General features: G+C 32.3%; 2 protein-coding genes across 4 annotated transcripts; both read right to left on the bottom strand.

Annotated features, from left to right (window-relative positions):
• On the bottom strand, positions 1 to 7,776 carry LOC116338004. 3 transcript variants are annotated; one of them, XM_031763022.1, is made up of 4 exons: positions 7,582 to 7,776; positions 3,142 to 3,431; positions 2,384 to 2,550; positions 1 to 2,271 (listed from the first exon to the last, which is right to left on the bottom strand). In XM_031763022.1, exons 2-4 carry the CDS (start codon positions 3,205 to 3,207, stop codon positions 1,506 to 1,508), a joined length of 999 nt encoding a protein of 332 aa, XP_031618882.1. In that variant the 5' UTR covers positions 3,208 to 3,431; positions 7,582 to 7,776; the 3' UTR covers positions 1 to 1,505. The 3 variants fall into 3 exon arrangements, with proteins under 3 accessions (XP_031618882.1, XP_031618883.1, XP_031618884.1); XM_031763023.1 differs by having other exon boundaries at positions 3,142 to 3,435; positions 7,584 to 7,776; XM_031763024.1 differs by lacking the exon at positions 7,582 to 7,776 and adding an exon at positions 7,299 to 7,355 and having other exon boundaries at positions 3,142 to 3,435.
• Positions 7,777 to 10,450: 2,674 nt separating this feature from the next.
• LOC116338163 (Golgi phosphoprotein 3 homolog sauron) lies at positions 10,451 to 15,340 on the bottom strand. The gene is made up of 3 exons (XM_031763253.1): positions 14,622 to 15,340; positions 12,466 to 12,888; positions 10,451 to 12,394 (listed from the first exon to the last, which is right to left on the bottom strand). Exons 1-3 carry the CDS (start codon positions 14,832 to 14,834, stop codon positions 12,149 to 12,151), a joined length of 882 nt encoding a protein of 293 aa, XP_031619113.1. The 5' UTR covers positions 14,835 to 15,340; the 3' UTR covers positions 10,451 to 12,148.
• Positions 15,341 to 15,679: the final 339 nt, after the last annotated feature.

The raw sequence follows: 15,679 nt of genomic DNA, 5'->3' as shown, positions 1-15,679 counted from the left end.
TTTGTATAATAAATTCAATTTCCTTCTACATGTAAAACGTTATCCATATAAAGTGGCAATAAAATACAACACTTACTTCAAATAGTTGCATAATATCATTTTATTTCAAGAATTTCTTTTTATCATCAGTTTACAAGTTTTACACGTTTAAATATAGTTATGTAGAGGCTTTGTTATTAGTTGTATTATTTTTTGACACGTACATTTGCGTCGGTGTTTGTGTTTATTTATAATTTATTTAAACATGTCTTTGAATTGCATTTAAAAAATCACATTTACCAAGCTCCTAATATATAGCAAATCTTTGTAACTCCTTTTCTGTACATTGAAATGCGTTTTTAACTACAGTATATATTTTTACTCGGTTTTCAATTGACATTGCCATTAAAGCGAGACCAGCAAAATCTATAAGTACGATCCAGATGTTGCCATTCCAATAAAGTTCATAGAAACAATTACCAGTGTATTTTTAATTCTTTTCAACAGACATTACACTGCCATTGAAGATGACTTCATTTCACACAATTTCATGACACAAACTTCTTTCTCCTTACAAACGAACTTTTAGTATTACAGTTTTAATTGTTTAGTTATTCAGTCATAAAACGGAAGCATAGTTATATTTGCACATCAAATTCCAATTGAAAATGTGTAATTTTAATAGCAAGCAGCTGTGTTTTGTTTTATTTTGTTTATTTGTGTTTTACAAAAGCTAATTTTTATCACACTTTTCTGGTGAATCGATTTTATAATTTGCATTAATGTCGAATTAATCAAATTGTGTGTGTGTGTGTCTTTTTATTGCGTCTTTTATTTGTGCAGAACTACTAAACAAGTACATAGCAATTAATTACATAGATCAGTGCACCAGAATAAGATAATATCCTCGGCACATTAAACGTGATTCGGTTTAATTTTGAAAGCTTTTTGCAATTGATTTTTAACAATTTACCACAGTTTGTCTCAAGCTATATATTTAACGCATCTCTATCATAAAATTGTATTTAGTTCTTACATTTTCAATGAACATAAAACCAAAGCTCTGAAAGTTTTGATCAACAAATCTGGACACCTTGTATAAATTGAGGTAAAAGTTTCATTTTCTTAGATATTGTAAAATGTAGAAAATTGGATTGTGCAAAAATATATGAAAATAAAACGATTTAATCGGCTTTATGAACATTTTTCTTTCAATAATAAAATGTATACTTTAAAGACAGAAAAAGTGTGTTAAAAAAGATTGCTGAAGATTGAATTTTATTGGTTAACGAATAATTGGATAAACTGTTTTCCATGGTGAATCATTCGTGCACATGGCGCGTTGGATTTATGGTGAAATGTTGCGGTTTTTTGAGGTTTCCGACTTTTTTTTTATTATTTGTGTTAGTCACACCACAATCGCCACCTCCATAAATCTACACACATATATATACTTTATATATATATGACTCTGTGTAGTTGTACGTTTAAATACTTTTTCTAGGCATATCGGGCTTCATCGAATGTCAAACAACATAGTTTGGAGCTGGTTTCGGTGCATCAAGTGATTCGCTATTGCCTCTGTCGATCCAGTGTTTAAGCCGACCCCGCAACTCTTCAAGACTTTTTGATTTTGCTTTGTTTATTCGTTTGTATTTCACATCTTTTGGTTTGGTCACTGTACGATGATTCGACATAATGCGATTATAGTTATATGCGACATTCTTGGTTTTATCTACATTTCGTGGATATGTGACAGTGGCCGGTTCGCTAATACTTATGCTTACTGTTTCACAATCAATATTCTCCAATTCATGTGTCGACTTGTTGTATGAACTATGTTTCGATTGTCGTTTAAAATTTTCACGTTTTTCCGACGCATTTTCTGCTTCTGCATCTTCTTCAACGCTATAAACGGTTTCCAAAATGTCCGGACGTCTTAAATAACAATTGCTTCGTCGATTTAAATTACCAGGCAAATATTTATTCAGGGTACTGTCAATTGCGTCCGAAACAGATCGGATAATGTCACCTCCGTTGTGTCTGCGCCGCAATGCAATCGATGAATTGGTGCTATCACAATCAATAATATCGTCCAAAACCACTGCCGAATCACCATCATCGTTTAACTTTTCGAAGTCGCTACACGAATCCAGTTTGTAGTCGACCAAACGACTAGACAGAGTATCAATAATCTTCTGTTGTCTGACAATTGTACATTCAGTTTCAATCAAAATGTTTGCGATATGTCTTTGTTTGCGCCGTAAACGTGACTCTAGCAGATATAATTGACTGTTCATGAAGTTTGTAAGTAAGGTTTAAAAATAAAAATTAAGATGTAGATTTCAAGTGGGGAAGATAAAATAAAGTCATTATTATTATTTAGGAAAAATATGATTGTTACCTAGTTAATGCATTTAATTGCTCGGTTTTGAGTTGACCAATGGCGAAATGCTGTTGTCGTTGCATATTGTAGGCCTTTTTCCAATTCAGTATTTGCTCGCTTTGCATCCGACATTTCTGCTTGAATTTGTTGATTATAAGCTTTGCTGTTTGTAAATCAACTGGGTCCTGGCGAATTTTACATCATATTTCGATCCATTTCAAGTTCATATTACAATTTATTATGTGTTGTGTAGAGCAAGCGTTCATAAAAAAAAAATCAATAAATTATCATGAAATATTATGCTTATTCCATGTGTAATTATAATAAAAGAAATAAAATCTTGGTGTTAAATGACAGCATTGGCGGTGGTTGGAAATGGCTTCGCACGACATAGAACAGAAACTAGGACATGTACTGGATGAATAATACATGTATGAAGCTAATGAGTAAATTTACATATATGAAACCTTGTCAAGAAGTATAGTATTTCACTCATAAGCATAAATTCAAATAACTATGTTGTTTTTTGTCAAAGAAAATATACGATATGGTTTTTTTTATATAATTAAATATATGGGTGTCTCAAAAATTATTTGGAAAATTGTAATTTCAAGTTCTCATGCAGCCCATACGTGATCACGCATATTCGCAATTTTCTTGTTTTGGTTTTACCAGCAAAAAACAATAACTTTTATTTCGAACAGAAAAAAAACCTCATTTTCCTAGAATCAAAGTACATAAGAATATAAAAACAAGTCTAAATTTAGCGAATTTACCTCATTTAATGAGATGTTATCATCGGTTGTTGTTGTTGTATTGCTGTCCTCTCCCTTACTCGTCATTTCGTCTGATTTTTCCTTCGATTTTCTGCTCCAGACCGTAAAAACTTTTACTTTAGTTTGTTTTTAATATTATGTACTTTGATTGTAAACAACAGTGTAATATGCTCGATTCTCAATGTGATGCGTTTTGTACGTCACAACGGGAAAATCAATTTTTCATTTGAATCTCCTTTTTTTCACAATCTTCCATTGAATACCGAAAATGTAAAATATCTAATATCGAACTGTCTGAAACGAAAATAAACATTTAAAAAAAACATTGAATGAAAAAAGGTCGAGTCAACGTTCATTCAATATTTTTCTTCGAAACGAATTGGGCCGATAAAACTCTCAATTTGAAAATATATGCGATTGTAGCACTGCGGGAAATTGATGATAGTTGGAGAGATGTTTGTGTTATTCAAATTAAATTATACGTTAGAATCAAGCGTTACAAATAAATTTCCGATAAAAATGCCATTTCACGGAAAATATTTTATCCAAAATGCCAATACGAAAGGCATTGACCACGCACAATACCCATAACATGCTCAATGTAATATAGCTTGTCCTTTCCAATACGACAATTTTCGAACGCGTAGCGAGAAAGAGGATGCTTGCAACCCTGACCTATGAATATTTCACACACATTGAATGTGTAATCAAAAATAATGCTGAATCTTCCAACATATTGAAACGCGTTAGGACATTCCAGCAAATGTAAATCCATTCCTGTATATGGTGAGCGTCAAGCACTTGCATTGAAAATATGTTGTGCATTGAAAAGGGCCTTAACCACTCGAATGACTGTGAAAAAATAAATAAAGCACACCGTTGCCATGAAGTTGAGGTTGAACGAGGAAAGATACCGTATCGAATGTCACACGTGAGACAAACCAAATTCAAATTCAAGCTAGTCGAAATAATCGGCAATTAGGGTATTTCGCGAACATCCACCATAACATCGTGATTTGCACGTAAACGGTGAAATAAGTGAAATGTAAATTACAGCGTAACGAACGCTCTTCAGATTGACGTCGTCACATCAAATTCAGAGCAACGCTGAGAAAGCTGACTGAATAAGACAATAAAATGAACGATGAAAACAAAAAAAAGCAGTATGTGAATGTCGATTTTGTACTTTGGGAAACGCTTAAAATTGGAAATCTGCTGAAAATAGATCGATCAATTGGTTGCTGCTATATAACAGCAACAGCAGTCAGCCGTTGCTTTTTCTCACCGTTTGAAATATTGAATTGTCAGTGGTAGCCTCTGAATAGATTGAAAGTTATAATGCAAAAGTTGTGTACCAACTTGGTACCACCAACTTGAATGGCAGGCAACGCAAATAATGGAATGCCTTTCTGTAACAATATGATGAAAAAAAACTCGTACGGACAAAAGACGATACAAAAGAAAATCGAATGGCTTTATGGATGATGAAAAAAGTCGGAACAACGCACAAAATTTTCTTTTCTTTTCTACTCTTTCGACAATGTTTTTCATCTAGCGATTGTAACATCTATATTTATATTACACTCTTTTTTCGGTACGTATCGATTTTGAAAATGTTTGTTACATATTAAATATCCATAGTTCATAAACGAAAAAATATCTTCTTCTTCTTCTTTTTTTGTGTACGTGTATCATTTTGCAATAAAAATCGTTGCTTTTTGTTTGTATTAAAGTACATCACGATTTTTATTAAAGAATTTTGCTTGAACTGAGACAAAAAACAACGAAGACGAACAGAAAAAGAAATGCGGGAAATGAAAAAAAAATATATAACGAGTACATCACGAGACAACAATATTTGAACTACTGAAATGCTTGCGTGTGCTTTGTTATAGATCGAAACAAATCGCAATTACTTCAGGTTTTTTGTTTTGTTTCATCTGCTATTTTGACTGTGTTATTTGCTTCTTTTCATTTTTTGGCTACATCATACGACCGCTAAAGTGAGATCGATAGATTGATGACCACTCGATATATTCGTTTCCATTTCATTTGTTTGAAATCGATGTAGTAACCACCTGTGTGTATATGCTTTTTGCTTATTAAAGCCACAACATCATTTTATAGAAAAAAAACCTCTTCAGAAACTAATGGAATTTGAAGGTATTGAATAAGGTACACAGGTATTCATATCGTTATAAATTGATATGCATTGACCATAACTTGTTTATACAAAGTTCAATGAATAGAAGTACAATGTATTCATTTTAAAAGTCAAATATTATGCATCTTGCTCCTTTTGAGTAAATATATTTAATACGGTTAACTGGCATTTTTCCACAATGCTGATGGCGTTCATCAGCTCTCTTTCTGTTCACCTCATATTTTTCTCTCTTTTAATTTGTCATAATAGCACATATCCGTAAGTGTTACGGTAATTTTGACATTTTTTTTCTTCTTCTCATTTATACCAAAAACCACATCGTCGAGTTCTAATAAAAGAAAAGTCATAAAAGAAGACACCATTCATTTGTAAAGTTAGAATGAACGGGAGGACGACATTTGTGCTTGGTTGGACTGATGTTTCTTCATTTGTGTCAAGCTTCAAATGAATGCTAACCAAAGTTTGTGCAAGCGAAGACGATGACGAGCTCAGCAATCAAAGACGTTTCAACTTTAGAAAAAAAAAGAGACTACAACTACGGAAATGGTTCGCATTGAGCGAGAGATAGAGGGAATTAGATGGTACACCATGAATGGCATGAATATATATTCGTTTTACGTACAAAACGTGCATCACAACTGAATTTCTATTGAAAAGAAATATCAACGGTACTGTGAACGACTTTAGATTGAGAAAGATTGAAAAATAAAACAAAAACAGCAACGCGGAACAATATCATGTTGACGGTCTTGTCTTGCATGCTTTATTTTGCCTTTATCTATGTGTTGTCGCTTGCTTTGTGGACTTTTTGCTCTGTTGCCGATGCTCCTCTCTTCTTTCTTCGACTGCTCATCTCTTATGCTTATTGCATTAGTCTATTTCTTTTTTCGTTCACATTAATTCGAAAATAAATTGCATACAAGTTTATCATATCATTCGCTGGTCGAAAGAAAAAGAAAACGGCCGTACTTTCAATTAATTTGAAGTGAGAGAAGAACTGACGCATTTTTTTTTTCTCGGTCGGCCGTGTTCAATTGATTTTTACAGATATTATGCATATTAATTTTCAAAGCTAAAGAAGTTATAAGTTCCTTGCCACATTGGTTCAATCAAATTTTATTTTTACTATCGTTTCCCCCACTGATCCACTGGCCACAACGTATTTTGTTGGAGCGCAATTGAATTGTTCTTTTTTGGGCATTGAAACGCTTTTACGTAGGTGAATGCAAATATGCGAAAGTTGTTGGATGCAATAATCTTTGGTCTTGGTGCAATATCAGTTTAGCCGTTAATATAAATATTTGATTCCCATTATTTTCCTCTTCTTTTTTTAGTTTCACTTGAATTTTTGCTACGTGCATGGGTTAATTAATTAAATGACTTGCCACAAATATGCTTTCGATATGTACAATTATTAAAATTGGCTTTGCGTTTCATTAAATTATTCGCATATTTCACATAGTAAATCTCATTTTATTCCACACTATGGCACATTCATTTTGGATTGGGTGATGTTAACTAAATTATTAACAAAATTGGGTTAAAATGCATGTTCACTATATTTTTTACTTTGCCATTTTTAACACTATGTATATTTGTGCATTGCAAAGTGGTGTAGTGCAAGTGGTGTAGTGCATTAATTTCGTTATGGTGACAAATAAAATGAAATCATATCAAGGTCTTTTTTTACTTTAATTCACTCTCACCAAATTGATATTTAATTTCAATGTTTGTTTTAATTTTATTCATTATATGTTCAAAGCTAATAAACTATTAATCATTATCTTTTCTATTATTCAAAAGACATTAAAAAAAATTGGTCACATTTCATTTGAATAATCAATAACGCAACAAGTATTACACGGAACATGGTTGATATTTAAAGAAGAAAAAAGCATCGGAGACAGTATATTTAAATAAAGAAAATAACAATGACGTTAATCGTCCAAAATCATTTAATTTATATCATCATATATAAATAGCCGACAATCACCATTAACAAATTTGCACAGAGTAAATCATCAGCAGAATGTATCGTTTTGAATTATAAATGCCAGCCATACACTGGTAAATGTTTAGCAATAAAAACAGAAGCCAAAAATAAAACATTAGTGCTTCAAACTTGGACACACAGTGCACACTGGTGATATTTAAATCAAACAATCGTGAAATAGTTCAAGCAACAAAACTTTTTTTTTTGCTCTCGTACATATATATATATTTGTATGCACACATCAAAACACGAATACAGTCCACACAAAGAGATCAAAACTCACACAGTATATAGATTGGAAGCTCACAAAAATCGAGTCGATGGCTGTTTGGCCGTTGTCTAATCTAATGTAAATGCTTTTTAGCTAGCCCGTTTTGGGTGAAATCAACGTAATGCAAAATGTGAATAAAAAAAACGCGAAACTAACTAAACCGTAACAAATCAACTGAAGAACGAACAAACGAATGAACTATTCCGATCGAAGCGACAAAATATACTAGTTTGTTAAACTGCTATCCGCATACTGCTCTGTATACATCTCGAAGCAATCGCGAGGCCTGTTGTTTGGCATGTGTTGTGTTGTTCTTTCTGAATGTTTGCTTGGCTGTTGATGTTTCGCATGCTATGTGAACTTTTGTTTTTGTGGAGCTATTGCTATTCTGTCTCGTTTTCTCTGCATAACGTGCGCATACATCCATTTGTCGCGCGCTTTAATGTTTACGGTTTTACCTATACCAGTATGTACATTTCCAATGAGGAATTGTGTGTGCTTTTGAACGGATGAAGCGTCTTTTTTATGTTTTGCTTTGTGCCGTTTTTGTTGGCCAACTCGTTGCGTCTGTTCCGAGTAGTAGACATTCTAACGCTGGTCATGAACGTGCAATGAAACAATTTTTCCATACGTAGAGAGCACAGAGGTGTGCGCTTTACATACATTACACAGCTCAATGTACAGTGTACATATTGCAATATGTAACAGCATTTTGGATACCAAAACCTATCGCATCGAGTTGTGCGATTCTACAACCATCAATTTGACTGAGAGCTGTATTGAAACGTTAAACATTCGCTGTAGGTTTGTTAGTCGCATCTATTCGCTTCTGATGTACGCTTGCAGCATTTATTTAAGTTTTTTAAGAGTAGTTTTGGCTATAAAACTCGCACTTCAGCTGTTGATTCCGATTCCAATACTACGCGCTATGCAATTCAACGTAATGCTTGTTATTCTTATTTGGGTACATGTGTTGTAATATTTTGCTTGTTCAAACGTGCTCAGCATCCAATTCAAGAATACCATTAACAGAGCAGAGTTTTCAAATCAAAAGTTAGTAATGATATAGATATGTTCGTCTATATACAATGAGTACTTCAAACACATACCCATAAGATTTTAATACTACTCTATGCACGGAAAATTTTCTAGTAGATACTTTTTTAAGTGTTCGGTATTTCCAAAAACAAGAATTGCTGTCTTGTTCCAAAAATGTAAGAAAAGAACGATCAATCATGTATCAAGTGAAATTCCCTTGATTTTTTAACACTCGGGAATAGATAGAAACACACAACACATTAATAATTAAATTAATCAAGAAGAAACTGCTTAATTGTCTTTATTTCATTCTTTTACTATTCAGAGACAAACTTAATTCGTAACATGGGTGCTTGAAATGTATTTTTAAAAATGTTCAAAATACGCGAAATATGCGGCAACCATTTTCAGCATGCGATACGCTGTCTTTCATGCACATTTTCAAGATGATTTTTTCATGAGCTACTCAACAAATCACACAAAAAGAGCGCAAAAAAAATGCAATAACTTTTATAACACAGTGCACAGTATAGATATACACAAAATCATGTTGGAAAGAAGACGCACAACATTAGCCATGCCTTTGGCTTAGGTACATAATATTCATGACCTTATATGTTTTCGGTTTTTATCCCAGCAAAACAACTGACTTTATTGTGTATAGGAAATCTTGCCAAAGGAGTGACTTATGTCTGCTATTAATGCTTTGAAAAAGAAAAAAAAGTGCAGAGAATGATGCTACCGTAGGAAGGAATTCTCGCCTGTTGATTTTATTTGCATGAATAAATGAGAAAAGAAAGATTATATGCGCACGTTTCGATCAATCTGTACATTTCAGAAGCGCATAACCATTCAAATGATGTACGATGTGGTAGACTTACATGTAGAAATCAAATCTTAACGGATAAGTAAACAAACAACTACATGTACTCTTGCTATACTATATACCAATGAGTATATAGTGCTGTTCCTGTGGTCAGCTGTGAAGCAGGCAAGGTTTTAAATTACCGAAGGCAAATTGCAAAAACCACTTACGTATGGATTCATCACTTCCGAAAATCAAAAAATGTTTGGAAATTTATTTTACCGAGCAAAAAAAAATTGAAAACATTTCACCAATGGTCGTTCAACGATGATTCGGAGTTTTATGGTTTAAAATTGGTATTCAGCTCAAGTTTCTCGATTTTCCTACTTGACTGCACAAGGTACACATTATGTAGTTCACAAAAACATACTTGATGCTCACTTCGCTGTATAATTCGCCGTTCGATTATTAAACTATATGCCAGTGTATGTATGCTTTATCACAAAATCCATCCAATTGACGAAGGAAGATTTTAAAGCATACAAACAGCATATGTTTTGGGCACTAACTTTGTCTTCAAGTGACATATAGTCGAATTTCATTGCGATGTATTTGTTTTAGCTTAAAATGAGTGAAAAATAAGTTTATACATAAATGCAAGTATTAAAGTCTCGTATTGTTTTCAGAAAATCAACACTCGAATTACAATAGATGCTGAAGGTCATTTGACTTCGTCGAAAATTCTGGCCAAGTTTCAAGAGGATACGATACATGAATCGTGGCTATCATAAAAGTTTTCACAATCATGGGATCAAAATCGAAAAATGGCAATGATTTCAAAATATATCACATGCAAATAAAGATGGTTGAAGAATTTATGAAAACGATTCTAATTGAATCTCATCAAATAAAATGCATAATATCTCAGTACATTTATTTTTATTCAAATCACGATTTAACATTGAATTGCCTTTTATGGAAAACGAAAGAACTGCAACAATATTTGAAATTGATTGGAAAACGAAACAAGAAAAACGGTTTTATTGTTTACATTTATTAAATTTATTGGTTTTCAATCATTCGGAAATTTGATTTTGTATACAAAGACGTTTACAAATCTGGACACATTACGGTATATTTATTATCAGCCAGACTCTGTTAATATGTCTCAAGTGTGTGTATGCAATAATAATCTTAAGTTTTAAATATTGACAACTCATACAGGCTCATATATAATATTACATTAGTAGAATGTCAGAATTCCAAAAAAAAGCAATAGATAATTCAATGACGAAATATTTGAATGTCCAACTAAAAATTAATCTGAAATTAACCGCGTCTAAAATTAAAAAAGAAAACATACTTCTAATGTCCGTTGTTATGTGTTGTTTTCTGTTTTAACCAACAATCATTAAGCGGAATGAATGACATTTTTGCAATTGGATGCGAATGTTTACTAATTACTGCATAAATTATTATGTCGAAAATAAAAACCAAATGTTTAATTCGTATCAATGGAATTAAATTCGGTCTCTGATTAAAAACTAAATTGTTTGATATAGTACTCGTTTTTAAATCCTATTATGAAAAATAGAAAATTGCATTTTGTGTTTCTGTTGCTGTTTTCTTTAAAATCGTTTTATTTAATCGTATTCATGTATATTCGAAAGAAAAGTCAATTTTAAATCGTTGCATGACTTGGCGTAGAGTTGGCTTGAATTATACTCTCAATTGATCTCAAATTTTCCATTTATTCTCTTTTTTTTTTAATTTATATTCCTATTTATATACACAATTTCTGCTCTTTTTTTCTTTTCCGTTCGTTCCTATTGCTTCTCTAACCCTCAAAATAAATGATTGATAAAATAAAAATATTTCAAATTTAACTTAACGAAAAATTAATTTTCAAAATTGTTACTTTGACAGTTTATAGGTAAAAGACAGCCACATAAATCTCTAGAGTTAGATATTTTTTTTTAGTTCTTTTGAACGTTATAATCTAAAGTTCATTCACATAAAACGAACAATTAAACATTTTTGTGTGTGTTTTTTTTTAAATTCAACTACGAAAAATGTATCTCAACTTATACGACTGTCTCTTACTTTCTATCTGTAGATTTTTTCTGGATATTTTATAGTTCAGCCAGGACTAGTTGAAATAACTTAAAAAAAAGAATAAAATTACATTTGAAAATGTCAGTTTGTCCGTTTCGTTTTGTTTGCAAATTCTGTTGCGTTTCACAAATATTCCAATTTTTTTTTTGTTCGCATGACAATCCCTGCAAGTGAAAGGATTATTTTGTATGTGTGAATGTGTTGAAAAATCGGTCAGAAATCACAATGGTGCTATGAACATGTAAAACTCACACGTAACAAAAAGTTTATTCATAGTATAAAAGCAATCGAACATATTTTGGTGATTTTTTTTTCTGTGTTGTTGCAACAACAGAATCCAAAACTAACATTTCATCTACCAAACAAATAATCATCAAATATTAAGTATATATTCGAATGCTTATGTTGAAGTTTAGCGTTATTTCGTGTTCTTAGTATTCTTCATCTTGTTTTTAACTATAATATTACTCTATGAAGGTGATTATTATCTTTAAAATCGGGGATTATTCAGTGGCAAATTAACAATATAATATAGAAAGAGGATGAAATTAGAGAAAAAAAAACAGAAAAAATCCAATTTAAAAAATACATCGATTTGATTTGTCCCTAACTGCTGTTTGTTTACTTCGTGAATGCCATGAACACAGCCCACATAATTTCTTGTGTGCTTGCTTTTGCCGCATTTTCATAGTCTAAATCAAGTAGTTCACGAACTCGACGCATGGCCAGCTCATAGTCTTCGTCATTTAATGGTGCAAATGCATTCTCTAGAACATCACTTGCATGCGCCAAAAATATTAGTGACAGCATTCGTTTGTCCATCCGTTGTGGATCATTCACCCATTTGGTCAACACAGAATCTTGAATCTGATTTATACGGAAAATAAAAATCGAATTAGTTAAATTCTTGACCAAACATTTAATTGTTAACTATATACCTTTTTTACTAGACGGCATTTTACTACATTATCACTGAGCGGATGTGTTGTCATGTCGAATAGTAGAAAATTTTGTTTTTCCGTCGTCAATACGCCTTTTTCCACTAGATTTTTGGCTAAGCGTTCACGCACATTTTTCAATTGATAACGTAATTTCAATGGATTCCATGTTTCGCCGCTCAAATATTCGATCCAACTTTGAACAGTCTCTGGCGGTTCAGTTTCTTTAATGTGTTTTAATGCTTCATCCAGCAATACGTCACCAGTCGGTGTGTCAGATTTGAGAATCACTTTACGCGATGTTAATCCTCTTCGGCGCATACCAGCTCGTTCCAATTCGACTCGGCCACGCAGACCAAGCTCAATGAGAATGCAGCCACGCAAGCCACTTGATATACAATCATTCCAAAATGATGTGTAACCCTACGAGAGGAATAGAAAAACATTATTCAAATTAGGTATTGTTTATGATAAGGTTTCTAAGAGCGTCGGAAGCTCTAGTGATATGAAATTCAAATTCGTTTTCATTCATTTCCGGATGTACAGAAATGATAAGAAATTGCTTTGTTCGAAACATTCATAGCAGGAACTAAATATTTTTATAAGCTCTTTTGTGGGTTTATCATCGGAAACCATTTCATCGATTTAGTATGTTTGTTCATAAACGTTTTATTGTTACTACAACGTCAACATCAACAACTATAAATATTTTGATAGTACAAATTTTTGTTCACGTTCAGCAAAAACCCATAAATAAATTGGAACAAAGTATGCAATGCAGAATATGATATGCTGATATCGGTGCAATTCAAACGCTATACAATCAACAAGTTTAGACGTACATTGCTGGTCGAAAGTTTTGATCCGTTAATTGAAAAAATATGCATTCTTATGGATGTTTAAGATGATTTTGGTTAGCTTTTAAAGGCTTGATATTATGGCCGCCCACTCAATCAATTGAAATCTCTTGTTTGATATCGCGTGCATGTCGTTTAACTACTTAAGTATTTATAAATTCAAATGCACCATTTACCCATTGAAATAACTTCACTACAAAAAAACCAAAAGATAAAGACTATAAGAAGCTTTAGCAAATGCCAAATAGCTATAAAGCTTGTGAATCTCTACTTTTGTACGAGAGCGTACTCTTGCAATGTCACGGATTTGTAATGTACATATAAACAGTACGGTAACGTTATTCGTGTTGTGCATTACGTTAAATTGCGTTTTATGTGGACCAAAATAATGACGATATGCGATAAATATGTAGCCGAGGAAGAAAGAGATAGACTGTGTGAATAATGTGCTGTAATAACATCGTTAATGAAACTTCTAAGATTGTATACAACTCTGTGAGAACAAACGGTATTTACTTCAAACAGGTTATGATTTGTGCTGTTCTTGTCTAAAAAAACACAACAAAGTTTCGCTTTTAATGAATGACCGACGGTCAATGCATCGTGTAAATAAAAAGTGCCATGAAGGGGGTAATAATTTATGCAAAAACATATTGATTATCACGCACGTTTCCGATTCGAATTGAAGACTCACGTAGAAAATCTATAAAACCGAAGAAGATTTCACACATATACATGTTGAAGTGATAATATACATTGAACGTGGACAAAATAGCTCCAATAAATTAGTCATTTGAACAAACACTTAGCAAGTTGGCTCAATTGAATCAATCTTTTGCAATGTGTTGTACATACACATGAATTCTCAGCGACTTGACGTAATAAAACAATCGCAGATTTTTTTTTTCACGAAAATAACACCTATAATCACAAATACAATTTCGATAAGAACGAAGTGAATACATATGTTCAAATAAAAGTGAGATAAATTTAAATTTGTCACCAAATCATTAAGCCATCCATATGAGTTTGTTAGCACATATTTACATTTCTGATGTGTCAAATGGTCGTTATGTGTTTATTTTCGATTGGCTTCAATTAAATTTCTCATTTGTTTTGCTTAATTTATAGAAAATTTAGGTCGAGTTATCGATCGATTGTTTTCATTGATGTTGAGCTAGATGTATATTTTCTTATTGCTACTGAATCCGAAATTCTCTTGAATTGAGAACAAATGTTGCGAATTTCATATTAAGAAGGGAAAATTTATGGTGAAAAAGGTTACAAAGGTATATTTACCTCTTTGTCTTTTAAACCTAACAACAAAACTTCTTCCATTAGTGTGAGCCTTGTTTCTTTTGAGTCTGTGTCATCAATATCATTGTCGCGGTCATTGATGATCACATCATTTTCATCTACACTATTGGCTGATGAAGCATTTCCTTCGGCAGTGCCATTTTCTGTGGTGGCCCGACTTTTATTTCGTCGTACTAACCCATCCGTACGATTCATGATGCGATTTTTTTTTGTCTCTATACGAACACACACAAAATCTTTTATTGCTATGCTCGTCCCCAAATTGAAGCAAACACTTTTTAGTATATTTTTTTATTACAACTTTTACTATCAAATGTGATTGAATCGTTTTTGTTTTGTTCTTATTGGCATTGAATTCACACAAAATTATTTATCACTAAATTGAGCACACACAAACAAACATTACACTGATATTTGTGCAAAGGTAATTCTCACATTAAAAAAATGCGATTTATATATTGTCCCTTTTTTTCGCTATTCTGTTGTGCCCGCAATAACTTATAAATGATGTGTCGTCACCAATTTGTTCACTGATCAATTAAACATTTAAAAAAAAATAAAACACACCTAATTATTTTCTTTGGTGCAATGAAAATTGATTGAGGGACGAGCAACAAAAAATTATTTCGTTCATATAATTACAGTCAAGTGAATGTTGACGTTTCTCGCTCATATAATATGTGGTATTTTACAAAGAAATTCAATTTTGACACGACACACACAAATACAAACATTCGATGTGCAATGTTAACCAAGATACACAAAAATATAACATACGATTGAGAAATGGAGGAAATATCCCACACACAGACTTACACACATGTTCCGTTCAATTGAATGGGAACAGTGTTGCCAGTGATAGTAACAGGGATTTTTTCTAACTCGAGTCGACTGATATGTTTGTTCATTGCGAATAATTTCTTAGAAGAAGAAGCTATATTTTTTATTGAATAATGTGATTTTTTCATTTTTAAAGAAATCAAATTGTGAACATTTTTGATTTTTCTTGAATAAAAAAAAACAATTTTCTTTGTTTATGA

The sequence above is a fragment of the Contarinia nasturtii genome, unplaced genomic scaffold, assembly GCF_009176525.2.
Source record: "Contarinia nasturtii isolate CC-2019 unplaced genomic scaffold, AAFC_CNas_1.1 Cnas_scaffold_350, whole genome shotgun sequence".
In the NCBI taxonomy this organism is placed as follows: Eukaryota; Metazoa; Arthropoda; class Insecta; order Diptera; family Cecidomyiidae; genus Contarinia; species Contarinia nasturtii.
Note: the sequence above shows the minus strand (reverse complement) of the source record. Positions and strands in the feature narration are given on the sequence as shown.

What these genes read in the sequence shown, in the direction of transcription:
- LOC116338163 (XM_031763253.1), bottom strand. Translation starts at nt 14,834, where the DNA reads ATGAATCGTACGGATGGGTTAGTACGACGAAATAAAAGTCGGGCCACC. An exon ending in TAGGTTTAAAAGACAAAGAG is followed by an intron (nt 12,889 to 14,621) that starts GTAAATATACCT and finishes TTCCTCTCGTAG; the next exon opens with GGTTACACATCATTTTGGAA. An exon ending in AATGCCGTCTAGTAAAAAAG is followed by an intron (nt 12,395 to 12,465) that starts GTATATAGTTAA and finishes CGTATAAATCAG; the next exon opens with ATTCAAGATTCTGTGTTGAC.
- LOC116338004 (XM_031763022.1), bottom strand. Translation starts at nt 3,207, where the DNA reads ATGACGAGTAAGGGAGAGGACAGCAATACAACAACAACAACCGATGAT. An exon ending in ATAACATCTCATTAAATGAG is followed by an intron (nt 2,551 to 3,141) that starts GTAAATTCGCTA and finishes AAAATTCGCCAG; the next exon opens with GACCCAGTTGATTTACAAAC. An exon ending in CAATTAAATGCATTAACTAG is followed by an intron (nt 2,272 to 2,383) that starts GTAACAATCATA and finishes CTTCATGAACAG; the next exon opens with TCAATTATATCTGCTAGAGT.